At 44.7% G+C, this 20,436-nt stretch overlaps 1 protein-coding gene across 2 annotated transcripts in view; it reads left to right on the top strand.

Moving 5' to 3' along the window:
* Window positions 1–12,552, top strand: part of PLXNB1 (plexin B1) — a 174,640-nt gene extending 162,088 nt beyond the window's left edge. Inside the window, exons 31-38 of one of the 2 annotated variants that reach the window (XM_087954506.1) lie at window positions 2,561–2,645; window positions 2,859–3,025; window positions 3,917–4,077; window positions 6,449–6,596; window positions 8,138–8,202; window positions 8,951–9,026; window positions 11,026–11,100; window positions 12,264–12,552. In XM_087954506.1, the coding sequence (XP_087810632.1) occupies window positions 2,561–2,645; window positions 2,859–3,025; window positions 3,917–4,077; window positions 6,449–6,596; window positions 8,138–8,202; window positions 8,951–9,026; window positions 11,026–11,100; window positions 12,264–12,368 (882 nt within the window). In that variant the 3' untranslated portion in view covers window positions 12,369–12,552. The remainder of the gene's footprint in view (window positions 1–2,560; window positions 2,646–2,858; window positions 3,026–3,916; window positions 4,078–6,448; window positions 6,597–8,137; window positions 8,203–8,950; window positions 9,027–11,025; window positions 11,101–12,263) is intronic. The other variant, XM_087954507.1, reaches the window with a different exon arrangement.
* Window positions 12,553–20,436: the final 7,884 nt, after the last annotated feature.

Here is a 20,436-nt window from a genome sequence, read left to right as displayed (position 1 = left end):
GCCTGTTTCTGGCTTCCAAAGAGCCTCCAGAGCCCGGGGAGAGGCCGTTTTTGCCCTCTCGGAGGCTCGAAAAAAGCCTCCGGAGGCTGGGGAGGGCAAAAATGCCACACACACCCCACTGTGGAGCAGGAGCCCAACTAGACCACGCCCATCATGGCCACACCCATCATGGCCCATCCAGCAACCGGACAGAGAACCCTTTACTAAAATTTTTGAAGCCCAAGGACTATCTGTGGTAATTGGCAGCCTCCCCACCTTCCTGTTCATGGTAAAATCTTCCAACCTGTCTGTATGCATCAAGAAAGATTGCTGGCTGGACCGAAAAGAAGTAATTAAGTCCCTAGGCAGCCTATTAAGATCTAATCAGTGAACAATAGTTTTGGCTTCCTAGCACCACCATTCTGCCACCTTTCAAAATAGATTCTCTTTATATTCTGTTAAGTTCTGCAAGGCTGGCAAGCTCAGGAAACAAGCACTTGGATTTCTGGAAAAATAGCAGAATCTCGAAAACCTACCAGAGCCAATTCTCTAGCTCAGGATCTCCCAACTGGGGGTGCGAGATGATCTTCCAAGGGCTGCGAAAACTTGGGTTTAGAAGTTTCAAAATTATAGTGTATATGTATAATTATATGCATATATTTTTTAAAAAAGAGGCATGAAAATATATCAGAAGCATTCTAGGGGCGCGGGGTATGGAAAAGGCTGGGGACCCCTGCTCTATCTCAACATGTACCATAGCAAAATTAAGGTGGAGTTACTCGTGAGTCTCTTTCTCCTCCATCCTCTCTACCCTGGATGTAAAAGTCTCTTGTGTAATTGCCACGTTTCCTTCCTTAATTGTCTCCTCTGTATTCCCAAAGCCAGTTAGGCATTTCATCACACCTTCGGACAACAACTCATCCCAATCCATCTGCTGCATCTGGAACGTTTTTAACCGACTCCTTTATTACCCCCATAAGAGTTTTTAAAGATCAGCCTTTATACAGTAGTTCCAAAGGTGCTTTTCAAAAGGCAGCTGAACTTCCAAGGGCGGGGGGAAAACAACACGAAAGTCCAGTTGCCTTTTGAAAAGCATCTTTGGAACAACCACGATCTGGATGATGGAGAAATCTCCATAGACAACCAACCTTTATAGCTGGCCCTCCAGGACAGAGTAAATAAGACAGATAACTTGCCTATCATTGGAACAGCATCTGTCCCTGTAGATATGGGCAGTTCTTGAATTACGACCACAATTGATCCTAAAACTTCTATTGCTAAGCAAGATTAAGTGAATTTTGCCCCATTTTACGGCACTTTTTCCAGTGCCATTGTAACTTTGGGCAGACCCTAAACGAATGGTTGTAAGGTGAGGACTACCTGTAATTTCAGGCAACCCTCTGCCAACTACGGATAGTCCTCAACTTATGTCCGGTTACTTAGATCGTTCAAAGTTACAATGAACCAAAAAAAAGGGACTTATGACCTGGATTTGAAGTTCTGATATCCAGGACCCCCTTCGCGGCCACATAACTGCACTTTGGATGCCCAGCAATTGACCCACGTGTTTACAGCATCCCATGGTCACATGACTGATTTATGACATTTTTACTGGAAACCAGTGCTTACCCATTTTTTTGTATGCTGCTATCATTGTATCTCAATCTATTGGCAGATGACTATTCTCCAGGCTGGAGGAAGGCTATAGAGTTCAAACTAGCAGCTTCTGGACTCACAAGCTAGATTCTTGTTTATCCTGAGGTATGGGGGCTAGGTGATCTAGTAGTTAAGATGCTGGGCTTATTTAAATTAGTTTACTCTTGTGGTTCAGATGAAATTAATTGGCCCTCCCCGATTCTGCTATGCTGAAATTTGTAAAGGGAAATTGAATTCTCTTTTTTCACTTCTTCTGTGTCAGTATTCAGGAAAGCTTAGACCATAGTTGAATTGAGCTTTTACTTTACGATTCTTGTATTATTATTACTGACGCCATGACTAAATTCTGTGCTGCTGAGGTAAAAACATGCCATAAAATATTATACGCTGATTGTTAGGTTTTAATGTTTCTTTAACCTATTGCAATAATGTATGTGAAAAACCACTCTTACTGCTTCAATACAGTACAGGAAAAACCAGATATATATATATATATATATATATATATATATATATATATATATATATATATATATATATATATATATATATATATATATATATATATATATATATATATATATACATAAATAAATAATTAGCTGCTATTAACAACAAATGCTGTGATCAAATAAAAGAGGCTAGATTTAAAAATAAATTCTTCATAAGGGAATCCTGACCCTAAGTATTTTGGAGGTAAAGCCTGTCCTGTCAAGCTCCAAGCATTTTATGGACACCGCTGAACTGTGTAGATTCTGCTCTAATTATATCAAAAGTCATATTATATCATACATGTTATGTCACATTAGCACACAAGGAGAAAAGATGGTGCCAACTTCCAGATATTTTTTGCTGAAAAACAATGCAACAAGATGATGAGTCCAGAAAACTGTTTAACCCAATTTTTTTTTGTCCATGCCCTCAGGTGCCTGATGGAGCCACTGTTGCACTAGTCCCTCGTATGACCAAGCACCTTCCCAGGGAGAATCAGGATTACATCCCTGGAGAGAGTAAGTCACCACTCCAACTCTTATTTGGTTATTAGGGGAAAAGCAGCTTGGGTGGACTGAATGGACAGAGGAACAAAAAATGGACTGAAAGTTAATGAGCAGGTTAATTTAAGAATAAAGAAAGAAAAATGTTCAGTGGACAAATTGAGCAACTGCCACCTGATGATCCACTGCCAATCATCCAGAGTGGTCTTATGCTGGCTTGTGTCTTAGAAACTCCAATGCTGGAGGATGCAGATGAGGGTGGCATGAAACTTTGGCACCTGGTGAAATCGACCGAAGAACCTGAGCTGCCTAAACATCGGCGAGGGAGCCTGCGGGAACGGGAGAGAGCCAAAGCGATTCCAGAGATCTATCTAACACGCCTTCTTTCCATGAAGGTAAGAAGGAATCCAGTCTTTAGTTCTGCTCTATTTATTCCTAGCAATTCTTTCTGGCTTTATGTCCCCGGGTGCAATCTTTGGAGGAAGCTCTGTTGAAAGAATAAGACTTTCTCCTGAAGAAACATGCACAAATGCGGGTCCAGTTTCCTTGACTTGATCTCATCCATACTGTTATTTATTGGGAATTTAATTGGAAGACAAATTAGGACAGATGAAAGGAAACATTTCCATACATTGGGCATAGCTACCCTATGGGATTCTTTGACACAAGGTGTAGTAATAATGTTAGGAGACCTGAGAACTTCCCTAACACAATATACTTATAAGGGCTCCCTAGGAAAAAGTATTTAAGATACCGATAGATGCACATTTTCTTTCTTTCCAACTCTGTGATAGAAAGATTTTTGTGTTAGTGGAGATTAAGATGAACGGCAACAAATAGCCTGGCTTAAAGAGATCTTGTAAAAAAAAAATTTGTATAGGAAATGACCAGCTATTTTTTTTTTCTTCTCTTCTTTATCTATCTCAGGGGTCTCCAAACTTGCTGACACATGGACTTCAATGCACAGAATTCCCCAGTCAGCATGGCTGGCTGAGGAATTCTGGGAGTTGAAATCCACAAGTTGAAGACCTCTGCCCTATCAGGATTCTCTAGCCCACAGAATTTGTGATTTCCTTAGCCGGTTTTCCTTAGATCAGAACTACATGTTGGGATCACCTTTCCCACTTTGACACATAATGGGGGAATCCATAACATCCATTGGCTGGTTCTATGCTATAAATTTATCCTGGACTTTTCCTTCAAGGTTTTCATTGCTCTTGTGTTTGTTAGCCCCCAAAGAGAACTGTGCCATAACTTCGTCTGACTTGTGCTATATTTGCTTGTAGGGGACGCTACAGAAATTTGTAGACGATTTATTCCAAGTGATCCTCAGTACCAATCGTCCTGTCCCTCTGGCTGTGAAGTATTTTTTTGACCTGCTAGATGAGCAAGCACTGAATCATGGGATCACAGATCCAGAAACCATCCATATCTGGAAAACAAATAGGTAAGCAACCAAATCTATTGGGAGCCACTTCTCAAAAGCTGAATGTCTCGTTTGTGCTATTTATTGGTTTGCTCTTCATTTCCCCGCAGAAGATAATAACCTCACCAAACTCTGCTGATGCCCAGCATAATATCATCTCTGTGATATTAATAATCCTATTTTAAAGATAGGGAATATTACACTCAGAAAATTATGGACCAGCCTGGATGGGATGGTGAATATGGCACCAGTGGGAGGGGGTTTATCTGTAAGACAGAGCAATTAGAAATTTTGTAGGCACTGCAGTTGGAGGAAAATAGGGTAAACTATGCTGTTTCGTGTTTTATAGGCTTAGTTAAGTAGCCTGTATATTGCACTACAGAAATACGTCTCACACACACATGAAACTGGCATGTTTTGCACCATTCGTACAGTAGTAACATAACTGATACTTACTTAATTCACTGGTGCGCTGAGCGCATTTCATTTGTAGGCAGCTCCAAACAGCCACGACAACAACGATATGGTGACCTGGGTCTCATTTGCATCACTGCACGAATGACATGATTGCGTAATGATGTCATGACACTACACAAGTACGGTCAATATGACCATTGTAAAATGGGTCTGTCGCATGACCAACTCAGTTTTATGTATTTTGTGACAGTTACTAAGCAAACTGTGCAGTTGTAAAAAAGGCCTCTGGGGTTGTTAGGCAAACCTATAGGGTGAGTGACCTGGGTCTCTCTATACTACAGATTTATCGGCGTATAACACGCACTTTTTCCCCCTGAAAATGATGTATGCGTGTTATGCGCCCGATATAATGTTAAGAAGCCTTCGGTGAATGCTGCTGGGATCGGGATCAAGGACACAAATGAAAGAAGGGGAGGGAGGAAGCAACCGAAGCCTGTCCTTCTCTCTGGGTCAGCTCTGTCAGTCGCTCTCTCGCTCCTCCACCAGCACAGGAAGAAACTGCTTCAAAGAAGCGGGGGGACTTTTCCTGTCGCCGCAGCTTCCCTGAAGCGCCCGTTTCTCCCCACCCCACCCCTCCCGCCCGCCCGCCCGCCCGCCCGCAGTGCTCCGTTCTGCCTGCCTGCCTGCCTTCGTTAATGGTTGAATCGGAACAGCTTCGCTGAGTAAAAGAGGCGAATAGTTATTATTCTCAGCCGAAGCTGCTCCCAAACAACCAGAAACTAAGGCAGGCAGGCAGGCAGGCAGAGTGGGACACTGTGGATTGAAGCGCGCGGGGGTGGGAGTGGGGGTGAAACGGGCGCTTTCCTGAAATTTCCCTCTTAAAATGAAGATGCGTGTTATACACCTGTGCGTGTTATACGCCGATAAATACGGTATATGAATGACCCATTGGGATCCGTGTCTCAAAACAACTTACCTGATGTGTGGCTAGAATCTGAAAATAAACATAGCACACTGGTTAAGCAAAATGGTTTGGTTGAGATCTGCATATTTGGGGACTGATGGGTGTAGACTGCAGAGTGGCACCAAAATATAATTTTATCATGTTTTATCTATATCTTAAATTATCGTATTTCAATTTCATTTTAGACTGTATTTTATTCCAATTTCATTTTAAATCGTACTTTATTCCAATTTCATCTTAAATCGTATTTTATCCGATTCCATTTTTAATTGCTTTGATCAAAGTTTAGTAATAATTTGTTTCTGGAAGTTTGCACTTTGATATGGCCCAAGGGCTAATCAATAAAGAGATCTATATTAACTATTGGGCACCCAAAGGTGCTTTTTTTTTTTTTCCAAGAGATAACTAAATTTTATTGGTTTTTCTTTGAAAGACGTTTCACTTCTCATCCAAGAAGCTTCTTCAGCTCTGACTGGATGGTGGGGAATGGAAGGATTCAGAATCCAGTCAGAGCTGAAGAAGCTTCTTGGATGAGAAGCAAAACGTCTTCAAAGAAAAATCAGAACGTCCAGTTGCCTCTGGAAAAAAAAAAAAAGCACCTTTGGGGCAACCATGATCTGAATGACTGAGAATCTCCATAGAGATTCACTATTGGACACTTTTTGTCCCAAAAACTGAAGTAAATTCTGGTTTTCAGCAAAACTGTCATAAAACCTGGTCATGTGGCACACAGGATACTGCAGCCTGGTTGCCAAGTGCCTGTAGTTTGGTCATGTGACCACAGGCGGAGCCCAACCATCACAACTATAAATCTGTGTCATAAATACCTTCCATGTTAGGTCTGTTGCGACTTTGGACAGTTACTAAGCGGCCAGTTGTAAGTTGAGGATGACATTTACATAACTGACATCATTTGTGTCCCGATGTTGTCGTGAGCGTGTCGTTTGCCAGCCTCTACAAGTTAGGGGTCGTGCCAAGTACTCTCAACGGAGCCTTTTTTCCTTCCTGCAGCCTGCCTTTAAGGTTCTGGATCAACATCATCAAGAACCCCCAGTTTGTGTTTGATGTGCAGACGTCAGATAATGTGGACGCTGTGCTCTTGGTCATTGCTCAGACCTTCATGGACTCCTGCACCCTCGCTGACCACAAACTGGGTCGGGTAAGCCTGGAAGAATGCAGCTGAGAATGAATGTGAAGAGAATCTGGAAGCCATGTCCCCCAGATGGTTGTTTCCTGGTGCAAGAGGCATTGTGACAGGGTATCCAGGTTTTTTGGATCTAGGCTGAATAGACAGAGGGAATAGAATCAAGATCACGTGAAGTGTTAATACCAGTTTATAATGCCTTTGGTAAGGCCGTACTTGGAATACCGCATCCAGTTTTGGTCGCCATGGTGTAAAAAAAAATGTTGAGATGATAGAGAGTGCAGAGAAGAGCCACAAAGATGATTAGGGGACTGGAGGCTAAAACATATGAAGAACGGTTGCTGGAACTGGGTATGTCTAGTCTGATGAAAAGAAGGACCAGGGGAGACATGATAGCAGTGTTCCAGTATCTCAGGGGCTGCCACAAAGAAGAGGGAGTCAAGCTATTCTCCAAAGCACCTGAGGGCAAGGCAAGAAGCAACGGTTGGAAACTAATCAAGGAGAGAAGCAACCTAGAACCAAGGAGGAATTTCCTGACAGTTAGAACAATTAATCAGTGGAACAGCTTTGCCTCCAGAAGTTGTGAATGCTCCAACACTGGAGGTCTTTGAAGAAGAGATTGGACAACCTTTTGTCTGAAGTGGTGAAGAGTTTCCTACCTAAGCAGAGGGTTGGACTAGAAGACCTCCAAGGTCCCTCCCAACTCTTATTCTATGTCTATGTCTATTCTATTCTATTCTATTCTATTCTTTCTCTATTCTGTTCTGTTCTATTCTATTCTATTCTATTCTATTCTATTCTTTCTCTATTCTATATTATTCTATTCTATTCTATATTATTCTATTCTATTATTCTATTCTATTCTATTCTTTCTCTATTCTGTTCTGTTCTATTCTATTCTATTCTTTCCCTATTCTATATTATTCTATTCTATTCTTTCCCTATTCTATATTATTCTATTCTACTATTCTGTTCTATTCTATATTATTCTATTCTGTTCTATTATTCTGTTCTATTCTATTCTATTCTATTCTTTCTCTATTCTATAATTCTATTATTCTATTCCATTCTTTCTCTATTCTATATTATTCTATTATTCTATTCTATATCTATTCTATTCTATTCTATTCTATTCTATTCTATTCTATTCTATTTTCTATTCTTGTCTTTCTCTCAGATGGCTGGTTCTCATATGGTTACATTGTCTCTTTCTGGTATAGAAACCGCAGCATTTTCTTAAAGGGAAAATGCTACTTTATGAGCATTAGTGTGCCTTGTCATAGGAGATGTGGTTGCTGCATTATCATGGACATCTCTTAGCTAGTACTAGCGATGCCAGCAGTGCTAAGGAGCACCCCACCCGTTTTTCAGAGGAAGATTCAGGTGTGATTGCTTGGATAAGGAGAGGAAATGGAAGCGTTCTGTCAGTGCCTCCAGTTACAGCTTTTTCTTCCTTTCCTCCTCATTCCCCCTGAGAGAGTGTTAATTGTTTTCATGGTGTGTAAAATTTTCTGGGCAGTGAAATTAACGTCTTGCTTCTCTGGTGGCCTTTCCAGGATTCCCCAATTAACAAGCTGCTCTATGCCCGCGACATTCCACGCTATAAACAGATGGTGGAAAGGTAAGGAAGAAGATGCGAAGGGAAGTGTGATGACCCGGGGTGTGGTACAAAGTCAACACAGTCACATAAGTAAGAAGAGTCCCTTTAGTACCTCCAATTTTGCCTCCAATGTCCAGATTACCTTCGGCTGGAGAAAAAACTCTCCCAGCCTTTAAGTGGAGGAAATTCAGTAAGAAAACGAAGTACATACAAACTGTAAATAGAAGTCCACGCAAACCACGCTGCAGTAATTAACTTGACAGGGCAAGGAATTGCAGACTTGAAAGGCCAGCAAAACACACACAGTTGGGAAGATGTCAGGAACCCAGATAAGCCTCGACAATACCAGATAATTCACAATTTGCTCTCAACAGTTGGCTGTGCACAACTCCCCTTTTTAAACACTGTGTTCCCAGTTGCAGCTAATGAAGGGAATCAGGGCCCTTTCCTCCCCTGTAATCCACGCAACTCACGTTGCTCCCTTCTCCGTTCCGGCCTGCGTGCCCTAGGATGAAGAGGGGATGGGCCTGGGTCTTCCTCCGAATTCCTTCTGCCTTGCTATACCTCTCCCCTGCTCTGCCCAGCCAGACTTTGCCCTTCCCTGGTTTCTTCCACAGCCAATGGAGCCACACTTCCACTCCCTATCAGCAGCTCAGGCTCCCCCTCCAAATCAAATTCCGACAGGAGTCCAGATATATTCAGAGAAGGAGAATAGGCAGATGAGAAGCTGGATGCAACCATAATAAGAAAGAACCTTTCTCTTCTGCAGGTACTATGCAGATATTCGCCAAACCATCTCGGCTAGTGATCAAGAGATGAATTCTGCCTTGGCGGAGCTGTCACGGGTGAGAGTCCTCCCAGCCGCATCCTTCCTTTTTTCTGTACACGTTCCTAGCCAGGGCCTTTATGAGGGCCGTTCTTAGAAGCAGCATTGCTGTCCTTTGCCACTGGTGATTTCATTATAGGTAGTCGAGGACTACCTCGACTTATGACCTGTGGCTTAGCAACTCTTCGAAGTTATGACTGACCTGGAAAGGGGGAGTTACGGCTGTGAGGTTCTGAAGTCCCAATGGTTGATCTCCCTCAGGTCACATGACCAGACCTCAGGCCCAAGGCGACACAGCCACATGCACCCCTGTTTGCCGCTCTCCACAGTCACAGGACTGCATTTCATTACCTCTTTGCCAAAACCTGCCACTTATTTCTGGGTTTTGGCAAGAACTATACCTGTAATGAACCTATCTTCCCTCTGCCCTTTTGGCCCCCCCTGCGGCCCCCCCTTGTAGGGTAGCCGGCAACCCCCAAACTGTACTCTTGGGATGCTGGCCACACCCCAAGAAGCCCCAGCTCTTGCTCCTGTCAAGGTGTGCCCTAGCAGGCAAAAGCAAGCCCCCTTGGTACACAGTCTGCTTGCTGTAGCTGCCTTGCTTTTACCAGCTTTGTGCAAAGGGACTTCTTGGTGCGAAGGGCTAGGGTGGGGCACACATTGTCAGCAGCAAAAGCAAGACAATGGCAAAAGTAGGCTGAGGCAGTGGAATGCAGGGTGCAAAGGGGCACAGATAAGAGGAGAGATAGTGGGTGTGGGAGTTGAAGCAACGTTGTGGTTGTAAGTGAGGCCTGGTTGTTCTAGCCTGTCAACCGCCGGTCCCTCCAACAGCTAGATCGGAGGAGGAGGAGGAGGAGGAGGAGGAGGAGGAGGAGGCCTGGGAGTCTAGGTCAGCACCAAGGCAACCTGGGGGCTCCAAGGGGGAAGAGGGAATGGAGCTGGCAGACGGAGAGAAACACACACAGAGGCGGAGACTGGACCACCTGTCAGCCCTCAAATGGAGTGTCAACAGCCCCCGGGTCTGGAGGTGGCTGCTGAGGAAGAGGAGGAACAGCTGGGTCCACGTTCCTGCGGATGCACAGAAGGGAGAGGAGAGGAGAGCAGTGGAAATATGTGGGCCGATCCTTGGGAAGGAAGAGCCGCCGCTGCTAGCGATGCCTCATCCTGGCTCTGGGGATAAAAGGCAGGGGGTGGAGATGAATAAGTGTGGCAGAGAACTATTCATCTTCCAGCCAGACAGACTTGTTAGCCTGCATTGAAGAGAGAGACTTTTTGCTGGGGTTGCCGGCACTCCTAATAAAGAGAACGTTTATTTAACTACAGAGGGTTTGTTGTGTTTGGGGAGCTGGGTCAGAACACCTGGCTGCCCAGCACCTGAATTTTATGCTGCTGGAGGTGTTGCCTTGGCTATAACTTCAGGCCCAGGTCAGAAGTCCCCCCCCCTTTTTTTTAAACCACTGTCATAACTTCAAATGGCTGTAAGCCAAGGGCTACCTGTAGGGCAGAATTAGCTCACGCTTTCTGGATCTCCTCTCCTGGATGTAGACTCGGGTTCCCCTATAGCCGCTTGGTAAAAGAGACTGTAAGGAAAACCTGGATCATCCCACAGGTGATCCTTTTTGGATGAGAAGCAAAACGTCTTCAAAGTCAAAGAAAAACCAGAAAGTCCAGTTGCCTCTTGGAAAAAGCACCTTTGGAACAATCATGACCTGGATGACTGAGGATCTCCATAAAACTAGGATTAATTCAGATCATCCACAGGTTGCAGGCCTAACTCTGGTCGTGCAGCCCTTGTTCGTTCCTTGGGCACCTCCAGCCAAAAGGCTCCGATAAGATATGATGAGAGAGGCATGAAATGGAGAAGAGGAGGCAATTCATCTGCCTTAGTGTGAGGGAGTCTGTGACTCATTTGCCACCTGGCCTGCCCAGCGGGGAACTCGATCTACTGTACTTTGAAACATGGCTTAGTGAGGCTTTGGCTCCCATAACTAAAAATAGCTGGTATCTCTTGCTTACAGAATTACTCAGGTGAACTCAATTCTTTGGTGGCTCTGCATGAACTCTACAAGTACATCAACAAATACTATGATCAGGTGAGGCTATTTTCCTTCCAGCTTGGTTTTTGTTTCGTTTTGTTGGAGGGAGGGAGACGTAGAGACACCACACCCATCTCCCCTATTGTGATTGTGGTGACAAATGAACACAAATAAGATTATGGCTCTCTTTGGATGCCCCACTGGCGAAGCAATATCTTCAGATTGTATTCCACCAGAGTTTTTGGAGCATTGGTGACTAAAGAGAAAGAAAGTCCCATAAAGCAATCTGCTTCTTGCATTTTTTTCAAACTGAATTTAATAAACTTAAAAATCCTCTCACTCCATGCCTCAGACCTCTGTTTTCATACTTCTCCTTGGCTTCTTGGAAGGTCAGTAAGGAAAGGAAATCTGGGGATCGATTTTGAGCGCAGGGAAGAATCCAGTTCTCCAGATCTGAAGGAGCACACTCCACAGTTAGAACATCACCATCAAAAAGGCCCCAATGCTAGCAGATGCCCTGTATCAGGCAAGGAAAACACCCAAAACTTCTGAGATTTGAGAAGGTTTAGATCAGGGGTATCAAATTGGATTTCTTTAAGGGCCGGATCAGCGTTGTAGCTCTCTTCCGCAGGCTGGTTGGTGGTGGAGGGAGATGGATGCCTCCTGCAACACCCTGCTGGCCAAAACGGGGTCCAAAACGCGGCTCCCCCATGCCTCGTTTTGGCCGGCAAGGTGCTGCAGGAGGCCGTCGAGGCCAAAAATGGGACATGGGGGGCTGTTTTGGCTGCCAGAGGCACTGCAGGCCGGTCCTTTGCTATTTAACCTCAAACTAACCACTATTGACCTCACCCCATTCCTAAGAGGGCTGTAAGGGACGTGCATAAGTGCACCATCCGTGCCTACCGCCCCTGTCCTATTGTCCCCATTTATTTGTACCTATTTCCTGTATTCTTACTCATGTTTATACTTTATATCTATTATCTTGTAAGCGATCGACAAATCAAATCAATCAATAAATAAATTTCCAGGCCAGATTTAAGCATCCCGCAGGCCGGATCCAGCCCGTGGGCCTTGAGTTTGACAACCCCTGGTTTAGATGAACTGTCCCATGAGGCATGTCTCTAGGAGAAAGAGATTTCTTCCTCTGAGGCATTCCCTCAAATATCCAGGCCTGACGGTGGGAGGCAGTCGTTGGTTAATAGCTCTGGTTCTGCCCACAGATCATCACAGCCTTGGAAGAAGACCCGATCGCACAGAAAATGCAGCTGGGATACCGCCTGCAACAGATTGCCGCAGCAGTGGAGAACAAAGTCACAGACTTGTGAGGTGACCAAGGGACAGTCGGGTAGAACGAAAACAAGACAGCACCCACCGCCGTCCCCACCGATGCTCTATGCTGAGGTGGAGAAGCAGCAGCAGCAGCAGCAGCAGCAGCAGAGGGTCAGAAAATGCCAAGGGCGAGGAGGTGCCAGAGAACTACTTTTTCTTTTTTTTTACAGACTCTTTTTTAAAAAAAAATAAAAAAAAATAACACTTCATGATAATAATGAACTTGTGCCCAGAAGCCGAAAGGCTCCATCAGATGAACTGAGCCATTTTCAGCCAGGAGGCCAAATGTTATGAATGTGCCAAGGGAGTTAGAGAACAGTGCAGCTGTGGGGGATGCTGGATCTTTACACACACACACGCGCGTGCACACACCACCCTGTGAAGAACGAGGCGGGAACCTGAACTCTCGTTGAGCTTCCTACGGACTTTCTTGGATTCCCTAGAGAGAGTATCCGACTGGCCTAACATGGGGAGATTCCCCCCCTGCCCTTCTTGCTGCACTTGGAGTCTCAACACCCACCTTCCTCCGGAATGATGAGGGGGGGGGGAGAACGAGCTAAGACGAGCACAACGGACAAAGGAAGAGGCCAGAGGAAGGAAGACCCGGCTCCCAGCTTGGGATAAATCCCTCAAAGATGGCGGGAAATCGCCTCCTTTCCTCACCGTTACCTGCTCGACATGGTCCTGAAGTTCCCTTGGGCGTGCCTTCCTGTAGCTGCTGCTTCCGGCCCTTGCCCCGTTCTGCTTTCCTAAAAGCACAAAACGACATTACCACCATCGGCCTTGCCTTCCCAACCGCGAACAAGGGGGTTGCTGCGCCAATCGCTCCGCAGAAAAGAGGCCAGACCCTATGGGAGCTTCAAGGTTTCGAGGTCCTCCCCCTCACCCTTTGGGTTAGCACTTCTCGAGTAAACACCCTTCCTTGTGAATATCCCTTCTTCCTAGACACCCGAATTCACCCTTCTTCCCCCTCTGGAGATTTTCCCGTCTTTTTTTTTCTTTTCCCAGAGGCTTCTTGGAAGGATGACAAAGCTGGTGATTTGCCCCTTTGATTTTCCCCCAAGTCCTTCACCCTGGGGCGGGTTTTGCTATTTGTATCCCTATGGCTATCCGGGGGCCCATTTGTTGCTATGCCCTTCTCCTGTCTCTCTGAGAGCAGCTAGATTTACAGGCATTAGCAAATCATAATGTTCATCTCCGTGTCATGACAAGCACCGCCTGCTGGTTTTTGTAACTTAATCTGCTATTAAAGAAGGGAAGGGGAAGCCAAGCAGAGCCCCCTCCCCTCCTCTCTTCTTTTTTTTTTTTTTTTGGCCAGCTTTAGTCTGATTGAAATTAAATCTCAGCCATGGGTTTGATAATTATTCCCCGGTCCTTTCTGTTAATAGACGAGGTGAGCACATTCGTTCTCTTAATTTCATCTCTTTGTCTCTTCTTCTTGTCCATTATCTGTTAGTAACCCAAATCCAGGGAGGAAAAGAACCCTCCATGCTCCAGTTAGCTATGCTCTGATAGATTGGGATCTTTGCTCATTAGTAGTTTCTTCTAATACCAGAAATAATTTCATTTTGCCATTCGGTATCACAGGCTTCAGAGCTCTGCAAACCTTCTAGTACAGGGGTGTCAAACTCCATTTCATTGAGGGCCGCATCAAGGTTGTGGGGGGGGGTGCTGGAGTGGGCGTGGCCAGGCTGGGTGTGGCCAGCTTGACGTCATTCACGTCAGGGGCACTTGTGGTGGACAGAGCACTCTGCCAGAGAAAACGGGCTTCCGAGCTCCATTTTAGGCTGCAGCAGCCTCCTGCAACCTTCTGCCAGCAAAAACAGAGCTCAGGAGGGCCCCAAGCTTCATTTTTGTTGGCAGAGGCACAACGGGCCAGTCCTTTGCTGTTTCTAAAGCGGCCCCATGGGCCAAAGCACTCCGTAGACCGGATCCCCCTCCCCCCGGGCCTTCAGTTTGACACCCCTGCTCTAGTAGCGTTGCAGTCTTTTAGGTGGGATATTGTGCAAACAGATGGAAGTGGCAGACACTCAAATACTCTCACTTTTGTAGCTATAGGCAGCAACTAACATTTATTGCTCTGGTGAGATACACTCATGCCAGCTTTTTGAGTTCAACCAGTTTTCAAGAATGTGGTTCAACTTAAAAAACAACAACTACATATCGTATTTGGGAACACAAGTATGTTGACCGCTTGGGGAGAAAATGTCATGAAATGTCATGTAAGAAATGTCTAAGCTGTATACTTGCAAAGAGTTTTATTTATGTCATTATTTAAAATGGCTACCAGAGAGAGGGATTTGGACACTGCTGGGAGATAGTTAACCATTCTGCTCCATGCAATTTCCTAAATGAAGGCAGCCCTGACATTGTTTTTTTTTCCTGTGGGATTGGGAAAAACGCAGATCCGGTCTTAGCTGTTGTATGTTTTCACATGTTAGTTTCTAGGCAGGGAGATTAAAAGGAGAATCTCACAAGGTAGTAAGGAAAATGAGCCACCATTTTAAGTTTTACTGAGGTCACTTGTTCTCTCTTCTAACTATTTTTGAAAGTTTTCCTTTGTGACCAACCAAGCTTTTTCAGAAAGAGATTGAACACTACAACCGCATTTGTACGTTTTATGTAAATAGGAGTTGTATAAAAAATCCCGTTACCAATGGGAATTCATTCAATGCCTCTAACAGCACGGACGACATTTCTGGTCTCCTGAATCAAATCATCTACAACAGTATAGGAAGGTGTGAGAAAGGCATGGAATATCCCAAAGGTGCTTTTCCAAGAGGCAGCTGGACTTCCTTTGTTTTCCTTGAAGACGTTTCGCTTCTCATCCAAGAAGCTTCTTCAGCTCTGAACTGAAGCCCAGTTGCCTCTTGAAAAAGCACCTTTGGGACAACCACAACCTGCATGACTGAGAATCTCCCTAGACAAGGCATGGAATGGTTTGATCTGAGCTGGGGACACTCAAAATGGTGCAGGCTATTTTGAGCATTCCCAGTTCAGATGAAAAATAACCCCGTCCTTCTAGTGCACCCTCCTCTCCTATTAGATGCAGGTCAACCTTAATGGTTGCTCTTGAAGCCAAAAGAAATGGAGACGTTTCACCATCTCCTCCTTTTCTTGGCTGGCCTTTGATGAGTATTTAATAGCAGCCTGACCCACAGATACGGGTAGGTGATAATGCATCGGTCCTCATGCCACGGAAAGCTTGACCTGCTGATGGCAGCAGATTAATGATCAGGCTGGACCGCAACAGGACTCGTTTAACAAAACAAGGCTGCAGCTGCTCCCCTCTTTCACAGCAGCAGCTCTGTTTTAGCAGCAAGTCCAAGCCTGGCACGTTAGTAACTTACCTCCAGCAAGGTGTGTTTTGGGTTTTCCCCCTTATATACAAATAGTCCTCGACTTAACAACTTTCTGTTTAGGGACCATTCAAAATTGCAACGGCACTGAAAAAAGTGACTTATGACCATTTTCCACCCTTACAACCGTTGCAGCATCCACACGGTCACATGACCAAAATTCAGACGCTTAGCAGCTGACTCATATTTATGACCGGTTGCAGTGTCCTGGGTGATCCGCTTTTGCGACCTTCTGACAAGCAAGGTCAATGGGGAAGCCGGCTTCGCTTCACAACCATGTGACTGAGAATTGCAGCGATTCGCTTAACAACTGTGGTCGTAAAATGGGGCAAAACTCACCAAAGGACTGTCTCGCTTAGCAACAGATATTTTGGGCTTAGTTCAGTGTTGGGCTGCAACCGGTTTAACAGCCAGTTCTGTGAGCCAGAAAGGAAATATAGGACAGGATAGGGCGGGGCCGGGTGGGTGGGGCCAGCTGATGGTTGGAACTACCGGTTGGCTAGAACCGGTCCGAACCACCAGCAGCCCATCACTGGCTGAGTTGTGGTTGGGGGCTACCTGTGCATTGCAGGAAGGGCTTCCAACCATGGAGGCTACAATTGAGAGAAAGAAAATGGCCGTGGTTACTGAAGAAAGGGCTCCCAAATCCTAAATTTGGGGAGAATTACAAAGGTGTTAACACTGCTTCTATTTTGGCCTTTTTTGCATCCTGAGCCAATAATCTGCTTTTCCATTCCCCCTCCCCACTTTTTTTTCTTTTTCTTTTGTATTCTGGTTCAGCTCCTTCCTACCCACCCCTAAAAATCTGCTCTCTTAAACTGATTGGAGGATTAGGTCATTATTAATCTGAAAAGCTTGATGGACAACCCACCCTGGTTTTCTTATGATTGTTGTTGTTCCATAGTATAATGTTATTGTAGATACTGCTCTGAGCAAAGTAGGGGTTTTTTATCATGAAATGAGAAGTTTTGTCTGTAAATAATCAGCTTAGATTCCAGATTACTTTTATTACAGAGCAAAAATTCTTACATGGTAATTCAATAAACTTTAATATACAACACAGAAACGTGGCTCTTCCTCCTTGTTAATTGGCTTCCTTCAGGATGCATCAGATCTTCCAAGGGGGAATGTGAAGGAAAAAAATATCAGTGATTGTTTTTTTTACTGGATTTTTTTTTTTTCAGAAGACATCCATAAAATTAGCAGGTAACGGAAGAGCATCAGCTCACTTGCACTAAGTTTTAATGTAGTTTATAGAATGTATGGATGAGATATTGTAATTTGCTGACTGCCGTTTATGACGTTTGTAAAGCAATTGCTGTGATTTGTCTAATAAAACAAGACTTAAAATAGTATATGAACCTAAGTGCCACCATGGTTTGAAACAATCGTGGATATCACGTTTAAAGCAGGATATTGATAATCTGAAATCAAGTCTTACCAAGAGAAATCAAACAATACAATATTTTATTGCTCAACAAGAAATGATAAAGAGGCAGTGATTCAGTTCACACATCATACTGAAACACAGAATGGGCCAATTATAGGTGAGCTCCATGATTTTGATTTTATAAACCATTGTCTTACAGTTTAGTGTCCCAGAACTTTAGCCGAGTCCTAAAATCCTTGGTTATAGCCAAGTAATTATTTATAAAGTTGTACTTTTTAAGGGGACAGATGTGGGAAAGTGTTAAATAGTTGATTTTTGATTGTGTGCCATCAAGTTGATATCAACTCTTAGCAATCATATAGCATGGCGATTTATTCCTAACTCATTTTTCAAGTCTGCCACGTTTACATTCATCATCACTGTAACTGAGTCTATCCTCCTGCTGCTGATTGTCCTTTTCTTCTCTTTTTACTTCCACCTTTCCCAGCATTTGAGCCTTTTCTGGAGAGCTACAACTTCACATCATGTGTCCAAAATAGGATAAATTAAGCCAATTATTTATGTATCCAGTAATTTGGCTTAATTTGTTTCATGATCTATTGGCTTTTTTTGGCTGTTCACAGTACTCTTAGTCTTCACCGCCACCAAAGTTCAAAAGCATCAATATTTTCCCCATCTTTCTTCAAAGTCCAACTTTTGCTTCCATAGACTCTAACAGCTTGCATGATCCTGATTTTTGTAGGTATAGACACATCACAGCATTTTAATATCTTTTCCAGGGCCCTCATGGTTGTTCTACCAAGTGCATCAGTAAAGGAACACAGGCTAGCCCTTGGTTGATCCTAAAAGGCAGAAGCTATTCACAGAATGGGAGAATTATCTATTATCTATATTACATTGTAAGGAAACCAAATTATTTGGGGTTTTGGCTCCTTTCTATAGCAGTTTGAACTGCTGACGGATGCAAAAAATATTGGGCCTTGCTCAACCCCATCTGTGGCTGATTAAAGTGCAATCAAACATGTCACTGCTCACTGATGAGAACTAAAGTCCATCCCTCTTAATATATTTAAAAGTCTCAATACATCAATGGAGTAAATACATTTTCTATTGCTTTAAATGGTAGGACACAGTCAGATTCATATTTTTACTGCCAGACTGCATATAAGTTTTATTTTTGTTATCATTACCATTATTATTATTATTATTATTATTATTATTATTATTATTATTATTATTATTATTATTATTATTATTATTATTATTATTATTTAGGTCAAATAGGAACATCATTAGTAAGCTTCAGTATAAATTTTTCAGATTATTCCACTCAAATTCCATTTGTTCTAATCTGAAAGTTTCCACATCTGGATTGCAAAACTGCTCAGTGCCATTACAGTTTCCTTTCCCCTTTGCTGCCATATAGCGGCAGTTTGGATTTTTGTCGCTCAGATCCTGTGTAACCCTAGCAACCCAAGCTTGCTTCGAGGAGACGTTACCAAGCATCTTATCTTCCCGCCTCCATTATAAATTGCTGACTACAAGAATAATGAAGCCCACAGGGCCGGGGCGCTGCTTTACGAAGCGGCCCGACCTAATCCCTCGCCATTGCGTTAAAACCTGCGCGTGGGGAGCGGGGGCATTTTCCGTCCGACCATGAAGCGGTTCCTTTTGCGTACTAGCGCTTGAAAGAAAGTGACCCGGGCTGTCGAGGCTCTTTGCAAACGGACGAGAGGAAGCCAAGTCAACCCGCAGGAGTCCCGGGGAGCAGACTTGGGACGACAGGCGCCCACGACCGCATCTCGGAGAGAATCTGAATCAGAAAAGAGCTGGAAGGGACCTTGGAGATCTTCTAGTCCAGCCCTCGGCTCAAGCAGGAGACCCCATATCATTTCAGACAAGTGTCTGTCCTGTCTTTTCTTTAAAACCTCCAGTGATGAAGCCCCTATAACTTCTGAAGGCAAAGCTGTTCCAGTGGTTGATTTTCCCTCCGTTCCAGATTGCTTCTCTCCTTCCTTCGTTTCCATCCATTGTTTCTTGTCCTGCCTTCAGGTGCTTTGACTCCTTCTTTGTGGCTTTCTGGTGAAGTTGCGCGCTTAGGCTCGCTTCCTGGATTGGGAGGTGAGCCCGGTATTGGATAAATATGGCGGGAGAATCTAGCTAGTTTAGACTGACAGGCAGGAATATGGAGAGAAGCGGGGGCAACTGAGACAGCGGTCTGGCAGGGGCGCTTTTCCCGCCGAAGGATCCTTTCCCACACGGCAGCTGAGTGATCTTCCTCGTGGCCTGGGTTTAGTCGACGCGATCTGCCGGATCTCCTCATCCCTCGGATGCGCGGGAGAAGGAGATCCCAGCATCAGGCAAAGCGGGGAGAGATGCGTGACTGACTCTCCACGGGCAGCAAGCAAATCGTTCGCCTGACAAGGGGATTGATAAACAGCACGGTGGAGTGGGGGGAGCTTGCGGGATTTTCTGCCTCGTCCAAAATATGCACCATGACGGGCGCCGTGGTGCAAATCAAATTCGGTTTTGTTCAGACGGAACAATTAACCAGCGGAACAGCTTGCCACCACAAGTCATGGGTGCTCCATCACTGGAGGTTTTTAAGAAGAGACTGGACAGCCGCTTGTCTGAAATGTATAAGGTTTCCTGCTGGAGCAGGGGTGGGGTTTGGTCTAGAAGACCTCCAAGGTCCCTTCCAGGTCTGTTCTGACTGGAGCATAAGCTCCCGGTTCAGCAGCAGTTCGCGTCACGCGGCTGCCACATTTTAGGCTGCCAAAACCAGATGGTCGCGAGGTGGCAGCCCAGAGCTTCTGTGTTCCCTTTTTTTTCCACCACGTAGCGGCTCAGCGGGTTTTTGCCCTCCTAACCAAACGACCTTTCATGTAAGACAGCCAGACTGTATGGTTATGGTATCGTAGTTCCGGGACTGGGTTAGATTAGAACAAGGATCCCCAACTTTCCCGGCTGGGGAATTCTGGGAGTTGAAGTCCACAAGTCTTCAAGTTGCCAAGTTTGGAAACCTCTGGATTAGAATAACGGAGATCCAGCTTCAAGTCTGCTCTGGGCTATGGGAATTCATTAGAAAAGGGATCTACAATCATGGCAACTTGAAGCCTGGTGGACTTCAACTCCCAGAATTCCCCAGCCACTTTCCCGGCTGGGGAATTCTGGGAGTTGAAGTCCACCAGGCTTCAAGTTGCCAAGGTTGGAGACCTCTGCATTAGAGGCCTTAGGCCAGAGGTGGTATTCAGCAGGTTCTGACCAGTTCTGGAGAACCGGTAGCAGAAATTTTGAGTAGTTTGGAGAACCGGC

Source organism: Notechis scutatus, chromosome 2, assembly GCF_049901735.1.
Source record: "Notechis scutatus isolate UNSWTSFEM ecotype Mainland chromosome 2, rNotScu1.2, whole genome shotgun sequence".
Classification (NCBI taxonomy): Eukaryota; Metazoa; Chordata; class Lepidosauria; order Squamata; family Elapidae; genus Notechis; species Notechis scutatus.
The sequence above is the reverse complement of the archived record's forward strand: the minus strand, read 5'-3'. Positions and strand labels throughout refer to the sequence as shown.